The 23,388-nt window shown below is 47.4% G+C and overlaps 1 protein-coding gene across 1 annotated transcript in view; it reads left to right on the top strand.

The window, feature by feature from the left end:
• The window catches only part of PKD1L1 (polycystin 1 like 1, transient receptor potential channel interacting), a 180,940-nt gene that overhangs the window by 56,329 nt on the left and 101,223 nt on the right, over nt 1–23,388 (top strand). Inside the window, 10 exon segments of the mRNA XM_023226405.2 lie at nt 2,957–3,138; nt 6,231–6,452; nt 8,837–8,997; nt 10,951–11,319; nt 12,350–12,409; nt 14,940–15,116; nt 16,218–16,295; nt 19,355–19,497; nt 20,777–20,897; nt 22,989–23,100. Of these exon segments, the coding sequence (XP_023082173.2) occupies nt 2,957–3,138; nt 6,231–6,452; nt 8,837–8,997; nt 10,951–11,319; nt 12,350–12,409; nt 14,940–15,116; nt 16,218–16,295; nt 19,355–19,497; nt 20,777–20,897; nt 22,989–23,100 (1,625 nt within the window).

The raw sequence follows: 23,388 nt of genomic DNA, 5'->3' as shown, positions 1-23,388 counted from the left end.
TTACTTCAGATGCAGGTTGTAGGAAAATCCAGAGCTTTCCCAGCAGGCTGTATACTCTTCTTTGGAAATGTTGATCGGGAACAAGTAGGAAACAGACTGAAGGATGGGATGTTGGGAGAGTGTCAGTGAAGGTGAGAAGTCACTAGAGGCTGAAGCAGGGGGCAGCCGGGGAATAGAGAGCAGAGTCGGGTCAATGTCGGGGGACCTCGGGGTGGTGGGGAGCCTCTGACATGATGGGTGGTTAATTGTAAGAAGCCAAGGTGAAATGCAAAGGAAAATCTGTAATGCTGAATGAGTGAAGGAGGGTGAGTCTGCTCTTCATTTTCCTAATGAAAACAACACTATTTGTACCTGGCTGTGTGCTGGGAGAGGGATTTGGAGATAAATAAGATATGTGCACACTTTCGTGAACAACCTAGTAGGTGAGGTAGATAGAACCTGTAAACTAAAAATAAAATCCTAAGACCCCCCCCCAACCAACTAAACAAATCCCCTCTTGGCCAAGGGGACCCAGAAAAACCTTTAAAAAATAGAGTTCCCAGCCATAATGGGACTCAAGGTCAGGTATGCCTCATTACACCCCCTCCCTTTCATAGTTTAGACACAACTAACCAGCATTAATGTTCAAATAGAGATGATAAGACTGACAGAACAGACTCCTGGTTTTTTTTTTTTTTTTTTGAGGCAGGGTCTCACTCTTTTGCCCAGGCTGGAGTGCAATGGCTGCAATCTCAGCTCACTGCAACCTCTCCCTCCTGGGCTCAAGTGATCCTTCTGCCTCAGCCTCCTGAGTAGCTGGGACTACATGCGCATGCCACCATGCCTGGCTAAGTTTTTGTAGAGACAGGGTTTCACGCTGTTGCAAAGGCTGCTCTCCAACTCCTGGCTCAAGCAATTTGCCTGCCTCAGCCTCCCAAAGTGCTGGGATTATAGGCGTGAGCCATCACGACTGGCCAGGACATACTCTTTATGACAATAAGATACCAAATTATAAACAAGACCTAAGGTGATGCCAGGCAAGAGTGAAATCATGCAGTCCTACAATTAAAAAATAAACTAGGTTCTTATTGCCACAGGATTTTTCTCCCTTTTTCTCTATCAACTAAACAAATACTAGCCTTAAAATAAGCAATATTAAAACAATTACAACTCTACAACCACCAAACATCAACTAATAAACCCCCCTATTCCTCAAGCCATAACTATAACTTTAATTAAAGAAAAAACTAATTTCTGTAACTTTTTCCTAATAAAAAACACCAGCCATAAACTAATTCTGCCCAGTTTTATAGAGACTACGCATTTAAGTGCCTTCATGTCCGTACTTTACCTTGTAACATAAACAACCTAATTATAATACATTCCAATATTGTCTCCACCCAAAAGTAAACATAAAACACATATATATGTTTACTTATTACACAAAAACACAATCCTCTTCCACAGATATCCGTAACTTCTATATCCTGTGAATATGGGATAACCCATTCAACTTAAATTCCTGTCTTACCCCTCCCTCCCTCCTCAAAATACTTACTTTCAATTTTTTAGCCAGATACTACAAATTACCTGCTTACAGATTACCATCCTTTTCTTAAAAAATAAAACTCTGCTTTCTAAATTTATAAACTACGTAATTTTTAAATTAAGCCCAACAAGCCATAGAAGATGTGTCCAGCCTGTGGGACAGGCTAGGTAATGGGAGCACCAAGGGAGATTTGGCTGTGAGCCGGGAGCCAGCTCTGTGGTCTTCAGTGTCTTTACATGGGATCCGTGTCTTTCCCTAAATCTTGGAGACCTTCTGACAGATAAGGTAACTTCTGCTGTCTCTGACCTCACAGTCAGAGCCTCAGGTTTCCTTTGCTCCTGACCATCCCTGCATCTTCCCCAAGCAGCTTCCCTCTTGGTGCCTCCTCCAGCCTTTGTATATACTTGGAACATTCTCAGCAGCTCCTTGGAGCTGGAGAGGCTGAGCAAGCAGAGGTTGAAGGCGGAAATGGAAGTTCTGATCCTACAGCTGTTCTGTTGTCTTTGGTCCTACTCAGGAGACTGATCAGCAGGAAGCTGTGTGCATCTGAAGAAAATCTAGAGTGATCAAGGCTGAGGTCCAGTGAAAGAACAGCAAGTATTAGACTGTATTTTTTCAAATTGCATCAAATTTTTTATTTTTTGACAGCATCTCACTCTGTTGCCCAGGCTGGAGTATAATGGTATGATCTGAGCTCACTGCAACCTCCCGCTCTGCGCCTCCTGGGTTCAAGAGATTCTCGTGCCTCTGTCTCCCGAGTAGCTGGGATTACAGGCACACGCCACCACGCTCGGCTAATGTTTGTATTTTTAGTAGTGATGAGGTTTCACCATGTTGCCCAGGCTGGTCTCAAACTCCTGAGTGCAAGCAATCCACCCACCTCAGCCTCCCAAAGTGCTGGGATTACAAGCATGAGCCACTGCGCCTGGCCGCATCAAACTTGTAAAAGAACAATGTGAATGCTTTATTTATAACATGTTCCGCTATTCTTCGGTTTAAAAGTATTTGTCTTAAATTTCATTTACACTTCCTAAAGTCCATGATATGTTTGGGGGTTAGAAAGAAGCAGCTCTAAGATAGGTGAAGGAAGTTGCACAAAAGCCGGGAGCCTGAACAATTCACTGTGGAAGGAGGTTTAAAAACTATAAAATGCGCACACATGGAAAGTCTCTATTGTGTTCACAAGCTAGGAAATGCCCAACTTTGTACATTAACACAAGCTTGGATAGGAGGATGTTCGTGATCTTGAGGGCTCCAGTCACAGTTCTCATGTCGCACAGTAGAGTGGTTATTTTGACTAGCATGACTGTTTTAGTTGGAGCCGGGGATGCATTGAGTTTCCTTTCTAATTTTCAGATGAATGTGTTTCTCCAGCAAGTCCCTGCCTTGTCCCTGCATGACATCCCCTGTCCTTCCTTGCCCCTGCAGGTTCAGATTGAAGGCAGTGTGGTGTACAGCAACTACTGTGTGGGCCTGGAGGTGCGAGCCCAGGCCCCTGTCAGTGTGATCTCCGAGGGCACACACCTGTTCTTCTCCAGGACCACCTCATCCCCCATTGTCCTCAGAGGGACCGAGTCCTTCGATCCTGACAACCCTGGGGCAACTCTCAGGTGAGCACCACCCACACACACAGCTGTGCAGCTACTCAGACCGTGCATTCTGCAAATGCAGGCTCGGGGACGTTGGAGGCTATTAATAGTTTTAAATTTTAAGTGCATCCACTTTCGTAAGTTTAACTGCTTTATTTAGGATCAAAATATAAGGGAATTGAGGAAAAGAGTGGAAGTAAAATGTGCGTCGCTTTTTAAGGTGGTGTTTAAAGAATGATCTGTTTTGGAACGTGAGGTTTGAGTGTCACCATTATTAAATTTTTGGTTGGTGAGATGCCGTGGTGTGTGGAAGGCTTGGTTTCCACAGGTTGCTCATCTCCAGGTGAATGGGTCTCTTGTTACTGGAGGCTGCCCCAGGCCTTGTTCCTCTTCTCCATCCATACCCCTTCCCACCTATGGCCTCAGCCAGGGTCCTGATGTGGATCCATCCATGATCCATGTGCAACAGCCTCAAACAGGGATTCTCTGTTTAGACCACTCCCCTGACTCTGGGCTATGAGTCCTGGCCTCCCTACAGCGCCCCCTCTGGACAGCCTCGAGACATCTCAGCCACACCCCTGCCTTCTGCACCCATGGAAGGACCTTTCCCGTTGCTCAGGCCAAAATCTTCTTTCTTTTTTTTTTTTTTTTTTTTTGAGATAGGGTCTCACTCTGTCTCCTAGACTGGAGTGCAGTGGCTCGATCTCAGCTCACTGGAAACTCCGCCTCCCGGATTCAAGTGATTCTCCTGCCTCAGCCTCCTGAGTAGCTGGGACTACAGATGCACGCCACCATGCCTGGCTAATTTTTGTATTTTTAGTAGAGATGGGTTTCACCATGTTGGCCAGGCTAGTTTTAAACTCCTGACCTGAAGTGATCTGCCCACCTTGGCCTCCCAAAGTGCTGGGATTACAGGCGTGAGCCATCACACCCAGCCACAGGCCAAAATCTTTGGCAGCATCTTTTACTTTTACTTTTTCTTTTTTTGGCCCTCCCTTAAACATCAGTTCCACACCACCTCCCCTACCCCCATTCATTCTGGTTTGAGCTGCCAAGGTCTTGGACTTATGATTTCCTGGCCAGTTTCCACACCTCCATCCTCCCCTGCAACCCTGTCTCCATGGCAGGGATGGGTTCTTTTGCTAGTATTATTGGTTTTTATTCTTTCTGATGTAAGGGATGTGAGTGCAGTTTGTTTCCATGGATATATTGGTGGTGTTAAAGCCTGGACTTTTAATGTAACCATTCCCTGAATGCTGTACATTGCACCCAACAGGTAATTTCTCATCCCTCACCCGCCTCCCACCCTCCCTCCTTTTGGAGACAGATTCTTTTAAAACAGTCAGAAGACTTTACTTCACAGTTCGACCCTCCAGCACCCCCTTTTTACTCAAGAGTAAAAGCCAATGTCTTTTCACACTGCCAATGAGGCCGAAGTGATCTCTCCCAACCCACTGCGGCTTCAGCTGTCCCTTCCTGCCTCCACAGCTCACTGCGCAGCCCGTTTGGCCTTCCTGCCCCTCCTTGGACTTACCCAGCTTGCATCTCTCTCAACTCTTTACAGCAAGGATTCCCTCTGAAGCTCATCACTCAGTTCACCAAACATCTGCCATCACCCCCTTCCTTTCACTCATTGCTCAAATATCACCTTCCCAGTGGGGCCCCCACTGAGACCCCAAAACGACAGATCCTGCCCTGGTTTGATGGCACCTTTCTGCACAGTAGTCACCTCTGACATCGAGCCTTTGCTCACTTACTGTGGTCACTGCTCTGGAGGGCAGGGCTCCTATTTGACATATCCCCCATGCCTGGAACGTAGTAGCTAGTCAGGGAATATTTATTTTTAAAGCAATAGATGAGTTGTATTGTTTTCCCAACACCTGTAATCACACATATTTGCTGTATTGTAGATGTGGGATTTGGTGTTTCTTGAGTTGAGAGGAGGCAAAAGGCTGCTTGGATTCAATGATTCGATTCATGCACATGCTCTGGGGAAAGCCCTCAGCCATCTGCCGACTTCCCTGCACCCACCCTAAGGAGACAGAAACTGTGTCTTACTCGTCTTCACATCCCCATGCCCTAGCACCAGCACAGTGCCCCAAAACGAGAGCTCCATGTGTGGCTGCTGAAATGAGTGAATTTGTTCCCTGGGAATATAGAATATTCCAGCTAAGTCCCAGGGGCAGTTGCTCTGCATAGCCTGTGAGCTGGTGGCAGTGTTCCTGCTGAGTGGGGTAGTTCCTGAGCCATCACAGTGCCTCTTTATGCAGGCTCTGGAAACAGAAAGGTCTAGAATGAGGTGCCTGCACACCAGACAGGGAAATGCTCTTTAAAAGATCAGTATCAGTTCACATTTAAGTGACACCTCTAAAAATGGCTTATGGCTGCGGGATGGAGCCAGGCCTTCCTAGCCACGAACATTTCCATGGCAGCATTTCCTCCCTGCTGCAACTGCATGTTTGAGTGTGCATCCCTGCTAGAGTAAGACTGGTTCAAGGTTGGGGGTGACATCTTCTTGCTTGATCCGGACAGAGCAGCCACGTTTATCTCGTTGGGTGTGGCAATTGTTATATTGCAGAAAGACTGTGAGACTGGGAGGAAAGATGCCTGAGGTCCATCTCACAGACCCCTCACTAGCTGTGCTACAGGGAAACACTCTGAGGCCTCCCAAATGCATTTTCGTCCTAAAATTGGGCTCACATGGCATTCTTGTCTGTCACGTGGAGCTGTCATGAGGGTAGGGTGCAGTGTTTGGGAAATACTTGAGGGCAGCACAGCTGTGTGACTTGGGAAGTGGCAGTGATGTGAGCAGAGGAGGTTGCTGTGCGCAGAGAAGGGGTAGGAAGCCTGGGGTGGCCGGAAACAAGGCTGTCTGGAGTCAGGCCTCAGTGAGTCGGGAGGGGTGGCCTGAGCCCACCCCAGATGGTGGTGCTGCTGCACTTTTGCAACCTCCCACCTCACTTACAGGAGAAAATGTGGGAAGCAATATCTCTTTCCCAACACCTGTTCCCTGTGGTCCCCCCTTCACCTGGAGAAAACCCATGCAGTGACACAGGGTGGTCCGTGGCTCTGCCTTATGCTCCCCTCAGCCACTCCGATGACTTCTCCAACAGGTATCACTGGGAATGCGCCTCGGCCAGCTCCCCAGCACATCCCTGCTTCGACTCCTCCATTGCACACCAACTGGACGCCGCTGCTCCCACTGTTTCCTTTGAGGCACAATGGCTCAGTGACAGCTATGATCAGTTCCTTGTGATGCTGAGGGTCTCCAGTGGTGGCCGGAACTCTTCTGAGGCCCGGGTGTTCCTGTCCCCCTACCCTGACTCGGCACTCAGGTACCACCTGCCCTGCGTTCAGCACAGCTCAGCTCACAGGTGTTTGCTCCCACCTGGTGCTAGCATCCGTGAAAGGAATCTGCTGTGCACAGCAAGCAATTTGGAGTTTGGCCATGTGGGATTCTCACTGCAAAGGAGGAGGAGAAGACTGTTCAGAAAGGGGCTGGGGAAGCAGTCTGCGCTCTCGGGCTGACATCTAGGCAGCATCTGACAGCCAAGCACGCTAGCTAAAGCTGGCACAGCCGGGGGTTCCGAGTGGAGCCTCAGTGGGAACCCTCCCATCACAGCACCTACCCGAAAGATTGGGGACTGTCCTGGGACTTGGGGCTGAATCCAGGAGGCAAAGCCATCAAGTTCCCAGCCAGGGGTTTCAGGGCCTCTGCCCAGGCCTTCCAAGCATCACAGGGCGGAAGGGACAGCAGTGTGGGCCAAGATATGATGTCTGAGACTGTGAAAGGTGCAGAGGCAAAGAAGTGCTGTGCCCCAAACCCAGAAGCCCTGTAGCGCTAGGGCCAGAATAGCACCCATGGATGAAGTGCAGCCCCCAGACACCAAACACAGGATACCAGGACCAAGCCAGGTGCAAGGGTGTGCGTAGGTTGCAGCTGTTTCACAGCCTCCTCCTCTAAGGAGGTCGGGTCATTATGTAAGTAAGCATCGAGGATGCAGCAGGAACCCAGGCCCACCTGCTTTGGACACTCTCCTGTGGGGGCTGCAAGCTGGCACCCACCCAGGAAGCAGTGCTGGGACTGACCCTCTGCCTGCAGCCCTGTATGTCACCTGGAAGGCCCCAAGTAGATCAAGCTGCTTCCATCGTGGATGGTAGGGGCAAGGGGCCTGGGCAGCTACTATGGTCCTATTTGTGGGCTGGGTGGTTTGGGAAGGCTTCCTGGAGGAGGAAGCAAATCTGCTATCCTCAGAGATCAGAAGGACTGCTTTGAAGGTCATGCCCTGGACTGGAATTCAGGGTTTCAAGATTAGAGCCATGAAAATAAGGCTCAGTAGTTAAGAGTGAGCCATGCCATGGTGGGCTCCAGTGTCACACAGCCCTGCCCAGGGGTCCCCACAGGCCCAGACTACTGATTGTTATTTGAGGCTCTGGATGTGTATTGAAAGTGAAGAAATGCCAGGTACAAGGCTACAACAATTGGGGCACATTTAAATCATTAAATTTAACAAATGAAATACTTTTTTTCCAAAAATGTAATGTACTATATACCTCTGCTACTCATGAGATAATTACAGAATTTATTTTAAAATATTCTTTCAATATGTGTCAAAGCTGTCGAGTGAACATCTTTTGATCCTGTCAGGAAGGTCCAGGCCTATGTGGATGATGTCCCCAGGAGGTCTGTGGGCTGGAGGGACCTCTCTTTGCCCATGTCTGTCCCCACCCCTGTCACCCCACTGTGCACCCACACAGATGCACCCTTTCACACACACACACAGCCTGGACCCAGTGCTGGGTGAGGACATGGTGTGGCCCCTCCCACCATGGCCCCTCAGCCCTGTGCTGGGAGCCGAGTGCTGAGGCCATAGTCTGAGACGTGGGCCGTCGGGTGCAGGGTATACGATGTTTGCATAGAAACACCAGGTACCACACACAGCCCAGAGTGTCTACCGACCTGGCCGTTTAAAAACCTTCCTAAGTCCCACAGGAAATAAATCTGTTAAATCCCAAACCACCCCCTTGATATCATGAAAAACCATAAAAGTGCACTCTGGAAAGTGCTGGGTCAGCAAAGAGACTAGAGGGCTTGACAGAAGGCAGCCATGGAATGCAGGCCCGAGGGAGGTGGGCGCCGGGCTGTGGGCATGGTATGTATGAGCTGCCCACGACCCACAACCCTGTGCAGGGAAGAGGCGGGGCCGAGGCAGTGGAGACTTCTTTCTCTGTGAGCATCTGAGGCTGTATGGAAATCGCAACGGTGGACGGCCACGGGGAGGGTTTGGAGGGGATGGGTTTGCAGCTGGTAGAAGCAAGCCCTGAGGCGAGGCAGTGAGGAGGGGCCATGTGGTGGCAACTGCTCTCGTGTGGAGAGCTGGGCCAGAGCCCGGGCTTGGAAACAGAGGGACCTTGGCCAGGCGCAGCTCTGCCCTTACCGCTGTGTGACTTGGACAAGCTGCACAGCCTCTCTGAACTCTGTAGGGTGGCAGTGTCCTTGCCTCACTGGATCTCGCAGTGTTAGAGCAGATCACGTGAGTGTCGAGCATGGCGCAGTGTTGGCCACTCCATGTGCCATCATATGTGCTGTGACATTGCTACTGAATTCCCTTAATTAAGATCCAAAGTAGGTGATTTAAACATGCCTAACATGAATTAATGTGACCAAAGAACCCTCACATTATTTTCCTAAGATCTCAAGCCAATTTATATATTTCAGATTCATCCACATCTCCTGGGTCAGCTTTAAAGACACCTTCGTCAACTGGAATGACGAACTCTCTCTTCAAGCTACGTGTGAGGACTGCGGTGAAATACTGAATCTGTCTTATTCCTGGGATCTCTTTTTAGTCAATGCCACAGAAAATAATAAGATAGAAGGTAAAAAAGATTGATGGCTTTATTTTGTTGTGGGAGGGAAAAACTCAGGGTTATTGTGAGAATGCTAAAATGTTGCAAAATACAATTGGTATGACCTAGTGTGTCTGATCTGTCTGGTGAACAGTCCGAGGTGCTTCCCCAGCCCCTCTTGCCTCTACAGTCCTTATGAACACTTGTGAGGACAAGCAGAAGAGGTGACACACTCGAGGGCTGCTTCTGACCTCAGTGTGAGGTCAGACATCCTCACATGCGCTCAACATCCATGTAGGCAGTTTTATTGCGCTAAAGCTACAGTTCAGAAGGATCTGCGATGTGACACACTACCCAGGGGGCTGTGTCCCTCACGACCTCACCTGTCTTTTGGGCCAGCTGCACAGTGAGGAATGAGCAGAGGAACCAGGGCAGAAGCTTCCAGTCCTTGCTCCCACACTACCAGCTGGTGGCTTTAAAGCAATTCTAAGGTTTAGTTTTCTTGGGTGAAAGACAAGGATCCTACTATTTCGCAGAGTGGTATCAGGGCTAAATGCAATGTGTTGGAGTGTGCCAGGCACTGGTGTCAGGACACTGGGTGCTGCAGGACACGAAGATCTGAACCAGGAGCGAGATGAGTTCTCACTCGGCAATATTTGTGATCAGAGAGGTGGCTCTGAATGGCAAACAGGGGAGCTTTATTTCTGAGCTGGAGAGCCAGCTCCTACAACAGAGCTGGTGCCAAGCCCCCACTGACCTTCACGTTTCTTAAAGATCCCCTCCATGAGGCCATACAAAGCTTCCACAAGTAGAGCTTTGGGTACAGCTGGCCTCAGCGGCCACAGGGAAATGAAGACATAGAGGGAGATTGTGCCCTTCTAGGCATGAGAAGCATTCCAAATTCTTTTAGGTAAATTGAACTTTTCTGAATCAGAGCCCATGCTGAATAGATTAGAGGAACTTGCAGTAGAAGCACATCCAGTAGTTAGACTTTCAGCGAAGTGAATCATGGCCCCTAGATATGTCTCAAAGAATTGGGTTCTCCCATGGTTGCAAGTAAAAGCTTGCTTTATTGAGAGGTCATTTATATGCTCATGGCATTTTTTTCTTTGCTATTGATCCTTTATCATAAATTCCAACAGCAGTTTTGAAAACTGTTATACTAGATACTTGCTGTATTATTGCCTTCTTACACTGCTATAAAGGAATACCTGAGGCTGGGTAATTTATAAAGAAAAGTGGTTTATTTTGGCTTATGGTTCTGCAGACTGTACAGGAAGCGTGGTGCTAGCATCTGCTCTGATGAGGCCTCGGGAAACTTTTACTCATGGTGGAGGGCAAAAGGGAGCTGCCACATTACATGGTGAGAGACGGAGTGAGGCGGCAGGGCAGCTGCCATGCTCCTTTAAATAACCAGACCTCCCACGAACTCAGAGCAAGATCTCACTCATTACAGTGAGGAGGGCACTAAGTGACTGGTGAGGGATCCGCCCCATGATCTAAACACCTCCTACCGGGCTCCCCCTCCAACACTGTGGATTACATTTCAACATGAGACTTGGAAGGGCAAAACATCCAAACCATATCACTTACTGGCGGGTAGGGGAGTGAGGATTAAGAGAAACCCTATACACCCCAAGTTGTTTCTAGAATACTCATGAATAAGTCATGCCTGGGAGTGCATACGATTCAGCAGACCCCTCCCCCCAACTTGGGAGAGCAAACGCCAGGTGCAATCACTGTGAATCCTGCCTTCTACTTCCATACATGTGCTTCCTGCTGTTGGCCAACACGCCAACACAGAACACGCCAACACAGAACACGCCAACACCACACTCCGTGCCCTGTATCTCTTAGTGTAGGTTTTCAAATTCACAACAGATTTGTTTAAAACAGAGCAACCTTATATAGTCTGTAGACTTTTTAAGCAAATGTTTCATATTTTTGCTGCAAAATTCTAACACTGCCAAATGTTTGCTTAAGTTCCCTTCTGCAGAGTAGTGGGGCTGCTGGGCTCGCTGGGACTTGGTGCCATTCCAAAGTCATCACAGTCAAACCTGCTTCCCACTGAGCCCGGCACTGTAGATCCTGATGCAACGACCACACCATTCTCACGGGAACCTTCACTCGTGACCCTTGGCCAGCCTGCTCCTTCAGCTCCAAGGGGAACCCCCACAGAGCCCGTGACTGGAGTCTATTGGATTCCTGCTGCGGAGGACTCTGCAGTCCTGGGGGAGGCTCCAGAGGAAGGTTCACTAGACCTAGAACCAGGACCACAGAGCAAGGGATCCCTGATGACTGGCCCCTCTGAGAGAAGTCAGCCCAGCCACAGCCCTAGCCCTCACCTCTCTGGTAAGTGCCACTGTTCCTGCATGTCATTCCTGTCGTCTGGGCACCAAAGTTACCTTTGGAAGCAGTGAATCTGGTGGGTAAGGTATGAGATCACATCAACATGGGCCTTTAAATCAGAGAGCACCAGGTTCACACCCACCACTTGCTGATTGTGCAATAGTCATCGAGTTTCGGATTCCTCATCTCTGAACTGGGAAAATGACAAACCCACGGCAGGTTCTGAGGCGGCAGTGAGGTCCCGTGTGTGCAGTGTCTCTGATACAGTAGTCGTTTGCTTCACACTGGCTTCCTCATCCTTCTCCCCTGCTCTGGGATCAATTGTTTCACTTTATCATTGGGTTTCAGGGGGACGGAAACCATTCTGGTACTGAAAAAATGAAGAGAAAAGGTAATAGTGAGAAAAGCTCTGATCTGGCACCTGTCTTTCCATCACTGTCCCCAGCTGGTGACCCCGTATGATTTTGCTGCTTACTCTTGGGCGATGGTGGTCTCATGCTCTGCACACTCTTGTCAATTCAGCTGTGCTTCAGGTCTCCCAGTCTTGGCTTGGCTGGAGGGACCACTGTGAGCGCCTCTACCTCTGGGAAAAGAGGACTGAGGGGACAGGAAGTGACATTTGCAGCAGGGCATTCTTATGTCCATTTCTCTCCTTTTAAATGAAAAGAGTGAGACATTTTCTCTAAGAGAACAGTAAAAGACTCACTTGAAGAGAGGATGGGATGCTGGGTGTGGAGGCAGAGAGCCACATGTGCGCCTTGGTCTCAACTTACTCACTGGGTTATTCTTAGAAACCACACACCGACTGGAGCTCCATCTCCTCCTCCTGGGGCCCTGGGGCAATGGCACCTGCCTTGCCCAGCTGTCATGAGGGAGGAAAGACACCACCACTGAGGGCATTTAGTAATCCACAGAGCAATGTAAGGGGTCTAGAAATACACTAAGGACAATGTGACCCATCGGGGAGCTGCTATTAATTTCAGGGGATTCTGTGATTTTAAAGGAAACATTATGATTTTGTCCTTTCACATAGATTTTGAAGCCTATTACAGTGATATTCAAGAAGCAATACCATCGGGAGGAAGACAGCCAGGTGACTGTGCTTCTGTGCCTGCTGCCTCTCTCCACTCAGCTCTCCTCCACAGACTTTCTGCAATCTGGATTTCCCACCTGCTCCCTTACACAGCCACTGAGAGCTCCACGGAATCATGGGGAAAAGTTGAAACTCTTACATGGCACAGTCTGAACCAAACCTTTATTTCTAGCTCCCTTCTTTCTGCCCTTCTCTGACCCTATGCTCCAAAATCCTGAGAGTAGCCCCAGACCCAAGGGTGGCTATCCCAGCTCTTCCATGCCTTGGTCATGGGGTGTCGTCAGCCAAAAACGCCTTCCTCCACGTCCTTCCTAAGTTATCTGTTCAGCGAGCCTCCTCCTTCAGGTCTGGCTCCATTTCTCTCTAGGAAGTCTTCCTCAGGCTTGTCTTGTAAGGACCACCACCCCCACCACCCCATCCTCCACACACACCAGCTCAGTATTTATTCCCTCCTCTGGGAAGTAGGTGGCACCTGGCACTTAGTGGCTTCTCTGTGTCTGTGTCTTCTGCTCTGAGCTCTTCCAGGAAAACTTCCATAGCCAGCTTGTGCTATGTTCCCAGACTGTGCCAGCACAGTCCCTGGCACATTGGCAGTCAGTAAACACATTGTAGAATGAATTGATGATCAGTGAATGACTTATTCATCTATCGAATGAACAGATGGATGATCAGCGAGTGACTGATTTATCTGTCTAGTGAAGAGATGGATGTTTAGTGAATGATTTATCTGTCAAATGAGTAGGTAAATGATTTATTTGATGAATGAATGGGTAAATGGCTGAGGAGTGAATGATTTATCTATCAAGGGAATAATGGATGATGAATGAACAATTTATTCCTCTGATTTGCGGCAGTGTTTCCTTCAACAGTCCTCCTCAGCTGCTTCCAACTCCACGGCTTCTCCAGCCCTTCCCACGTTCCTTCCTGTGTGTCATGCTGTTCTTGGATGAGATGGTCAGTCAGGTGCAGCCACAGAGGAGAGAAAAACAAAGAAAATACTCTCAGGTCCTAGAGAAAAGAGGCATGGCAGGCCACGCAGGACCACATGGGGAAGCTGCAGGGAAGTCTGGAGGCAGCAGACAGGAGCAAGGGGAGTGCTTAAGCCAAGGTCTTTTATGGGGGTTTCCACGGGAAAGAAAGGCAAGGCCAAGGCAGGGCTGGGTGAATAGTTTAGAATCAGTTAGTTTAATTTCAGCAGATCCTAGGCCTAAGGGTGGTCTCTAGTTGCCCAGGATGTTTTCTTAGGGGTGGTTCTGGATTGGTCAGTTTGCAAATCAAAGACATTGCAGGCTGGGCCTTTTGTAAACTCTAAGAGTTGGCTAGCCCCAGCCCCAGGAGAAGCACTCTCTCCTGAACCAGAACACTTTTGTTTCATTTTGTTCTTCAGTATATCAAAACATCAACATACAGAACATTTAAAATCTTTACAATACACACGCAGATCTGTTTAGAGACTCACATTGATACTCACACTAGGTGCTTAAACAGTACAACTGAATGAACGAAGAAAGATCTGCCTTTGTATTGCATTTATAAAATTATTCCTCTTTACAGGAGTAATTCTGACCCCTCAACATTTGCGTTTTATTACTATATCTTGCTTCAGTGACCTTGGTTTCAAGTCTTAAAGGAGCCTCCTTAGCCTAAGTGAAGTGCAGCAACTGCTTCTTGCCTAGACCGTGCAGGAACCCTTCCTCTGCTCTCGCTGCTTCTCTTCTTGCTGCCCTCTGCCATTTTATCACATGACAGCCAGAGGATTCTTTTCACCACAAACCAGGCTGTTGTCACTCTCCTGATGGGTCCCTCCAGTGGCTTCCCAGGGCACTCAGAACAAAAGCCCATGACTGTACGCCCAGCATAATGTGACCTTGGCAATGCCTCTAGCCACATTTTTCCTCCTCCTGCCCTCCTTCCCTCCCTCCCACCCTCCCACCCTGCAACCCTAGGGAATCTCATTCCCATAGCATTTTGGTTTTACTCAACCTGGAAACTCCTTCCTTCAGATCTTCAAAGAGCTCCCTCTAGTCTCAGTCTTCGTAGATGACCTCCCTGAACTCCATCTCCAAAGGACTCCCTTTCCACGCCCCTCTCTCTTCCTCTGCATACCCCGCTTTGCTTTGCCTCATTACCTGACTTTACATTATTTATTTGTGTGTTTTCTCATTTATTTTTCTGACTGCCTCACTATTAAACTCCAGATAGCAAGGACACCATTGATCTGGTTCACACTGTGTGTCCTGTTTCTAGACTAGTACCTGGACTTAGCAGACCATAATAAATCTTGCAGAAGGAAGGAAGGAAGGGAGGGAGGGAGGGAGGGAGGGAGGGAGGGAGGGAAGAGGCCATTGGTCCACTAATTACATGATAACAAAGTACATCTCTTGAATATGTTTAGCTGCTGAAGATGTTATATTAGATATGCAGTATGCAGCAATAGTACAAATAGTTATTAATATTAGCATTGAATCACTAATGCTTTAAGATCATCATGACTTTTTTTCTTTAATATCTATTGGCTTGGTCTTCCTAGCGAAGGACACCAGCTTTCCAGAATTAGGACCTAGCTTGAGTGCCAAGGAGAGCCCTGGAGATGGGGATAACCTGGTGGACCCCTCCTTGTCTGCAGGCAGAGCCAAGCCCGTCCTCATGATTGACTGGCACAAGGCCCTGCTGAGCCGAGCAGTTTTCCAAGGCTATTCATCCTCAGGTATGAATGTCCTCTTTGTACCCTGCAATTTGCAATATTTCTAAAGCTTTCAGATATCAGCCCTCAATTTCTTCTGAACTTTTCATTTTATTAGATGAGTATTTAGAATTGTGGTGCCTTTTCTACTTGTGCTTGTTCCTGTATGAACTATGGCCTGAGACTCTTCTAACAAAAGTAAAGTTAGCATCTTTTGCTTCCAGGAGCTCCCTGTGTGCAGACCAAAGGGGAAGAGGGGCGCTGCCAAGTACTGCACATTCTGTGTTCCCAGATACCTTGGTGCGCACAACCTTTTCTGTGACAGCCTTTTGTAGGGTGGTCAAGGATTTACATGAATTGATCAAAATGAAGCTGCTCCTGAAGAGCAATTGAATTTCTAATGTATTTTCCCAGCCCAGACATGTTGATTTTGCTCAATTTGTTGGATCGCCCCTTTCGTGGTGATGCATGTGATTGTGTCATCCCTGCAGACCTCTTGAGGATCTGAATTTCACACTATTTTTAGATAATTTTTCCTTCACCCTTTCCTTGAACCATTTTGGGAAGTATTTTTGTAAAATTGTTATTTTAGAAACTGTCCATGTTTAGATCATCAATCCTGTATTTTGGATCTCTCCTTTTTTCAGGGAAAGTAGTGTGGGGTCAGCCTCTCCCTGCTAAGGAAGTAATCCAGTCACCTGGTCAGCAGTTACACCCAGGTTAAAAATTGTCCATAACCAGTATTCTGCAGACTTAAAAATAGCTTCAAAATTCCTTAATCATACTTTATAGTATGATTTATAAAATTGCCAAATTAAACATGAACATAATTATAAACATATAAAATAAGATCTTAACAGAATTCTCTTGTTGCTTGGGACATTAGTGTCATTTCTGAGCCAGGGATGGATGGACCATCCTCAGTAATGCTTCTGTTGAGCAGGAGAGGCTCTTTACAGAAGGCACTAACCAACCAACTTTCCAAGCAGGAGTGGCATGTTTCACTGGTATCTATATTAATTTCACCCCTGGGGGAAGAGTGGAGCCCATTCCCAAGGACTCTGTGTGACCTCTGTCCCTGAGTCCACTGACTGTCATTTCCATGCAGCCACGTCTTTTCTGCAGGTATTACAGAACAGACGGTGACAATCAAGCCATACTCTCTGAACAGTGGAGAGACATACGTCCTGCAAGCGTCTGTGGGTATGCTACATTGTCAGTTGCATTTATGAGAGGATGGGAAGGAGTCCTGCTGAGTCTCTGTGAGTTTATTCTTTCTGAGGAATGGGGTGCAGGTCTACATCAGGGTAAAGGCTGAGCAGTTGCATTTTTAAAAAATTACCTATATATAGGGCTGGGCGCGGTGGCTCACGCCTGTAATCCCAGCACTTTGGGAGGCCGAGGCAGGCGGATCACAAGGTCAGGAGATCGAGACCAACCTGGCTAACACAGTGAAACCCCGTCTCTACCAAAAATACAAAAAATTGGCTGGGCGTGGTGACAGGCGCCTGTAGTCCCAGCTACTTGGGAGGCCGAGGCAGGAGAATGGTGTCAACCCGGGAGGTGGAGCTTGCAGTGAGCCGTGATTGTACCACTGCATTCCAGCCTGGACGACAGGACAAGACTGTCTCAAAAAAAAAAAATTACATATATCTCTTATTTATGCTAGACAACTGGACAAGTTGATTCCTTTCCTGCAAATCTGTCTGTAATCTCTCTCCCTTTCTCTATTTAAACCCTAGAAAGGTGTTATTGCTTGTTTTGTGCCGCTGATGTTCATTGAAATTCACCCACTGGCCTCCCCTTACCCTTGCTCTGCATTCCTTCTTGCATTTCCATGCCTATCTCAATCTGAGATCATCGTTTAGGGGAACTTGCAGACATTTTCCCCCATTTCTAGAGATTTTCATTCCATATGACAAGCACAGTGGACTTAACATTTTTTTTTTGGTTTTGTTTTTGAGACAGAGTCTCACTCTGTTGCCCAGGCTGGAGTTCAGAGGCACGGTCTCAGCTCACTGTGACCTCCGCCTCCCAGGTCTAAGCAATTCTCCTGCCTCAGCCCCCTGAGTAGCTGGGATTGGGATTGCAGCCGCCTGCCACCATGGCCGGCTAATTTTTGGTATTTTTAGTAGAGCTGGGGTTTCACCTTGTTGGCCAGGCTGGTCTCAAACTCCTGACCTCAAGTGATCTATCCACCTGCCTCGGCCTCCCCAACCGCTGGGATTGCAGCCATGAGCCACTGCACCCAGCTAACGATTTTATCTATAGGTAGGTTTGGTTCAACATCCACAGTTTTGCATTAATCAAAACCCACCAGGAATTTGCAAACTTGCATTCTATGTGAACTCTCGTGTCATGCAAGTGGGAAACTCAAGGTTCACTTTCTCCTGAGAACTGACTGGGCTGGGCACAATGACATTCCATGAGGGTCATCTTGATTCTTACAGTTTCTATAAACATCTGCCTGCCCCTTCCACATTTAGCATTTAACAACTAGCCTTGGGTCCCTGCTTTGGGTACAAGACGGGCAGCATTTGCTTTGGTTTCAACAAATACCTTTTGTCTTTTGGCTGGACCTCTTTCTTTTGCCTCCGAAATTTGCCTAAGTGATAAGTCTAAAGACAGTTCTCTTAGCTGGGCCATATCCCTTACTGGCGCAGGAGACACCTGAGAACCTCTCCATGGCCCACGGACCTGGTCAGTGTCCTTGGCTGGCTGCCAGGTGTGCACTGAGGCTCCAGGTCTCCTGTCAGCCTCCTCTCCCTCAGCCTTGCACACCCTCACTGACTGCTGCCCTCCCTTCCCGTGCTCTTCGGATAACACCAGACCCTCTCGTGACTCTAAGTCTTTCCCTGTGGTTATTTTGGCTGGAATGCCCATTCTTTTCGCCACATCTCTTTGTAAGCCCAGTATAAGACTGATATCCCAAGACTGCTAGCTCAAATGTGTTTTCTTTTGTGGAGATTTCCCTGGTCAGCCAGGCAGGATTCATCATCCTTTTCTCTTGGGTTTTACTTTTGTTATGAGATCTGTCTTCCACGGTTGATGCGACTGTTAAATACGATAATACAGGAACAGTGTCTAGCAGGGCACCTGGTATGTAGCAGAGGCTCGATAGATGGTACCTGTTGTTATGATGAGGATGATGATCATCAAGATTTTAAACCATTTGACATGTAAATTTCATTTCTATAATCCATCTCAAGAAAAATACATTAAACATTTAAAAACTATATGTATGAGAATAATCATTATGGGATGATCAATAATAACAGAAAATGGAAAATAAGCAAAATGTTTAATCATTGGGAGTAATAGTTATGCATATTCGGGTATATCTGTTCCATGGAATCTTAGGCAGCTATTTACAACAGTGATTTTGGATACTCTATGTCAACATGGAAAATAGTTATGATATTAATATAGTTAATAAAACAAAACAGGCCCGGTGTGGTGGCTCACGCCTGTAATCCCAGCACTTTGGGAGGCTGAGGCAGGCAATTTACCTGAGGTCGGGAGTTCGAGACCAGCCTGACCAACATGGTGAAACCCTGTCTCTACTAAAATTACAAAATTAGCCGGGCGTGGTGGTGCATGCCTGTAATCCCAGCTACTCTGGAGGCTGAGGCAGGAGAATCACTTGAAACTGGGAGGCAAAGGTTGCAGTGAGCCGAGATTGCGCCACTGCACTCCAGCCTGGGCGACAAGAGCAAAACTCTGTCTCAAATAAATAAATAAATAAAAATATAAAGTTGTATCAGTGCTATACATTCAACTAAGCTGTACTTACGTGTGTATGTGGCTAAGGTTTCGAGAGAATCCAGGAGAATGGAGAAAGTCTGCTTTGCTGGGTCAGCATCATCTCTCCCCTAGGCTTTGGTTTCTGTCTGGGTGGTTGCCATGTGACTCCCAGGTAGGGAGCCACTTCTCTCTCCCCAGGGCCTAGGAGAGCACCTGCCCCACCCAGTGAGTGTTTGTTAGATTAATGAATGCTATAGGCAGTGGTTCTCAAACCCCAGCACTTCAGAATCCCCTAATGTATGTGAAAACTATTACTGAGTCTCAGTTTCTGAGTCAGCAGGTCTGGGGTGGGGCTCAAGAATCTGCATTTCTGACAAATTCCCAGGTGAGTCCGATGCTGCTGGTCTGGGGACCCTACTTTCAGAATCCCTGCTATAAGGTATATCTATAAAAGCTTAATCCTATGCTGCTGTAATTCTCCATCATGGGTGAAACCCCTGCTTCATCTTTCTCTTTAGCTTCGAAGCACGGCTTACTGGGTAAAACTCAGCTGTACTTGACAGTCAACCCGGCTCCGCGGGACATGGTCTGTCAGGTGCAACCCCACCATGGTCTGGAGGCACACACCGTCTTCAGTGTCTTCTGCATGTCTGGAAAACCGGTATGTGGACAACCCCGTGTCTGTCCTGAGTGACCCCAGACAGTGGCACCTGGCAGTCACAGCAGTCACGGGTGCTGTAGGAATGGACAGCGACGTCCTTCCTACCTGTGAAAGAATTCAGCCTGCAGTTGAATGTTGGAAAGTTGGTTAGGCATGAATGGACTTCCCCACCCACTAATGAGAGGAGTGCAAAGTGGCCCCCTGGTTGAGAAGGTTCAGAATTTCACAAAGAGACAAGGGCCTGCTTACCAGGAGACATGGCAGGGCATCCACTGCCCTGAAGCCTAGTTAGAGCAGGGGCCTCCATTAATGCTGCCCTGAAGAAAAAGGCAGGCACGTGACCCAAAGTGAGAAAAGGAGCCTAGCCCTTTCCCTCCCAGGTCACATCTCTAACACAGACTTACCCTTACTCTTTCTCTGGGCCATGGAGAAGACCATTGTGATTTTTTTGCTCAGGGTCTTGAGAGGGTGAAATGAGAGGATGGATTTAAAAAGAAGAATGCAAACCAGCCTGCCTGACATGGTGAAACCCCGTCTCTACTAAAAATACAAAAATTAGCTGGGCATGGTGGTGGGCGCCTGTAATCCCAGCTACTTGGGAGACTGAGGCAGGAGAATTGCTTGAACCCGCAGACGGAGGTTGCAGTGAGCCGAGATGACGCCATTGCACTCCAGCCTGGGAGACAGTGTGAGACTCCGTCTCAAAAAAATAAAAAAGATGAATTCCTCCAGTGGTGAGCAGGCAGGGCAGGAGCCTGTGATATTGTGACCCTGGCACTGCCCTCTCCATCCTCTCAGCCAGGACACTGACCTCCCTGCCCTTCTGCCTGACACCTTCTGTAGGAAGCCCCACCCTTGTCCTCCAGACAGCCCAGACCATGGCCTTCCCTTGAGGCAGCCCCATCCCTCCCTCCTGCTCCTCCTGCTGCGTGATGCCCAGCAGTGGGGAAGCTGAGGGGCAGCTTGGGCTCTTTACCCTGAGGGGGCTGTGACAGTCTGATCTGTGACTGTGGGGAGGTTCCAGGGCAAGGAGAGGACACAGACACTGGTGAGGAATCTCAGTGCTGTTCGAGGAGCCCTTTGCGCTCGGGGAATGGAGAGCCCTGCAGGGCCCAGGGTTCTGGGCAGCTGGGAACGCTGCTTACCTGTCACTTACCCTCTTCTTGGCTGTAAAGAACATCCTTGGTGCAATGAAGGCTCAGGCATGTGTGTATGTATTGGGATGTCATTCACAGTGTGTTCATTTATACTATTTTTGCTCCCATGGACTGGATCATAGGACTTCCATTACGAATTTAGTTACCAGATAGGAAACGCCTCCAAACACACTTTGTACCATGGGAGAGACACCCAGTATTATTTTGTGTTGCCAGCTGGTGAGCACTTGGACAATTACAAAGGTAAGCCATGGTGCCAGCTGGGGTCACTAGCTGTGCCGACCTAGAGTTCTAAACCTTTTTTCCTGGTTTTCAAAAACTGAACTGTGTCTAGAAAATAAAATTATTTATTCACCTTGATCAGTTTAATGCTTTTCAGTTTAGGTTGACTATCTACCTTTTAGTGCAGAAAGAACATTAGTAATATCAATAAATTAAATCAGTTTTTTATATCTTAAATTTTAACTGAAATATACTGTATATGATAAAATGCCAGAGAATGTTTATTCATATATAGATATTTAAAATCAGGACATTTCTTATTTACTAAAGAAATATGTCATATCTGGTGAATCTTGCATTTATCATAGATAAAACCAAATCCAGGTATTCCCCTAAGGAATGAAACGTGGGGTAAATGAATGTTGAGTTAGCATGTTAGTAACATAACCTCAAAACAAAATGAATCCCCCAGTGTTGACAACTTTCTCCTCTGACCCTGTTCCTGAGGTTGTGGTCACTTCTAACCCAGTCCCTTGGAACTGGTTGCAACTGAGTATAAGAGACATGCAACCATTTAGGAAGGCGTCTTGTCATGCACAACCCCAGGCAGGTTAAATAAAAATCTTAGGAGGTGGTGACTTTTTAAATTTCTGTTTTATTTTTTAACATCTGGAGGATTCTGACGTGCAGGGAAGGTTGAGAGTCACTGATCTAGAAGTTTCTTTGATTTGTTCTGGTAAGATTATTAAGGCTGAAGTCTGAACTACTTCATTCACCTGATTTATTTAAGTTTCACTTCTCCTTTAAGCCAAGCTGAAATGCCCCCTTCTTCATGAGACCTTGCCTGTCACCTTCAGTTAGAAATACTTGCACCTTCTTCTAGATACGAGTCAATTATATTGAGCAAAACTTCTGAAAGAGCATTTTGAGATCTTCATAATCATGCTCTGCTTTGTATCACAGTGACTTTATACTCCGTTTGATCTTGAGTTTTTTTGAGGTCAAGCTGCATACAGGGTTATGTGAGACTTAGGCTAGGTAAATGTCCCAATAGAAGGATCTTGGGCCAGGGCCTCAGCTCTGTGTTGGAAGTAAGGATTTCTTAACATAAATTTACAGACCAAATTTTAGGTCACAGTCCCGGAGCAGTGTCAGGGTTAGTGATGTTACTCAAATCATTCACAACCATGGTATTTGCTTATAATTGTCAGTATCAGTACAGTCAATTCCTATGAATACCTGAACCCAAAATTTACAAGGGGGCAAACATAAGCAAAATAAATACAATATAGTAAATAATACACACCTTTTCTTGTCCTGTCTTTTGCATGAGCAAGTATGGCACAGACTCAGCTTGTCAAAGTTAGTGGAGTCTTGCCTAAAAACTGCTCCTTCTCTTAGACTTTCTATGTCTGTGCATAGGACCAACCTTATCTGTTAAGGGTATTTGTTAAAATTATTGCCTCTGGGGCCCACCTAGTATCCACTGACTCAGAATCATGGGGGGAAGATGGAGTCCAGAATTTGCTTTTAGACAAGATTCCTGGCTATTGGGCTGCAAGTGTCCATAGACCACATCTTGGGAAGCACTGACCTCCAAAATTAAGTCCCCAATCCTTGGCACTGGGTTTTAGGTTGAGAGTGTTGTTATGAAGATATGCAGGGCACACCTGGGTGTTGATCTTTCTGTGTGGTTCCCATGACAGTACCTGTGGCCCTCACTATCTGGCCATCATCTGCACTCTGAGCCTGATCTGCAGGTCTCCTCACCACAGCCCTGCACCCCTGTTACATGAAGGAATTCCTGGGTCCCCCAAACAGGTCTTAGGTCTTTTAAAAAGTCCCCTCTGTCAGAATTCTTCTTCACCTTTTTTCTAGGCCTGTTAAATTTCTATATATCATTTAGGAACTTGTCAAACTATAACCCCAAGCCTTGACGGTCCATTGCCGAGTTTGTATTTCACTCCCTGGGCTCCCTGTGGCCTGGAACCTGGCCCCTTTTTCAGCACTTGTCACAGTTTTAGTCATCCAGAAGATGCTGTCTGTATGTGAAGAAGCATCTCTGTAACCCACATGTCCAAGATGACCCTCTTCTGACATGTTCCTTCACAGTCATGGTTTCCACTGAAATCACAGATGGAGAAGGCTCCAAGGTCCAGCCGTGCAGTGTGGTAGTGACTGTGCTGCCCCGCTACCATGGAAATGACTGTCTGGGCGAGGACCTGTGAGTAACACAATGCCACACATACATCCTAGCCATTGTTTGTATTTCCTCCAGAGTTGGCTGTCCCCCAAGTTGTTAACAAGTGTCAAAAACGTGTCAGGAACTCATCTTCTCAAGATGGAGCAAATAAAAAAGTCCAGGTGCTATCACTGCACTCCTGCTAACTCATATTTGCATGGCATTTGTGCAGGTGCTTCAGAGCCTATAAAGCCATTTTCTTCTTCTTCTTCTTCTTCTTCTTCTTCTTCTTCTTCTTCTTCTTCTTCTTCTTCTTCTTCTTCTTCTTCT

This window comes from Piliocolobus tephrosceles, chromosome 8 (genome assembly GCF_002776525.5).
Source record: "Piliocolobus tephrosceles isolate RC106 chromosome 8, ASM277652v3, whole genome shotgun sequence".
Classification (NCBI taxonomy): domain Eukaryota; kingdom Metazoa; phylum Chordata; class Mammalia; order Primates; family Cercopithecidae; genus Piliocolobus; species Piliocolobus tephrosceles.
This window is presented reverse-complemented; position numbering and strand designations above follow the sequence as displayed.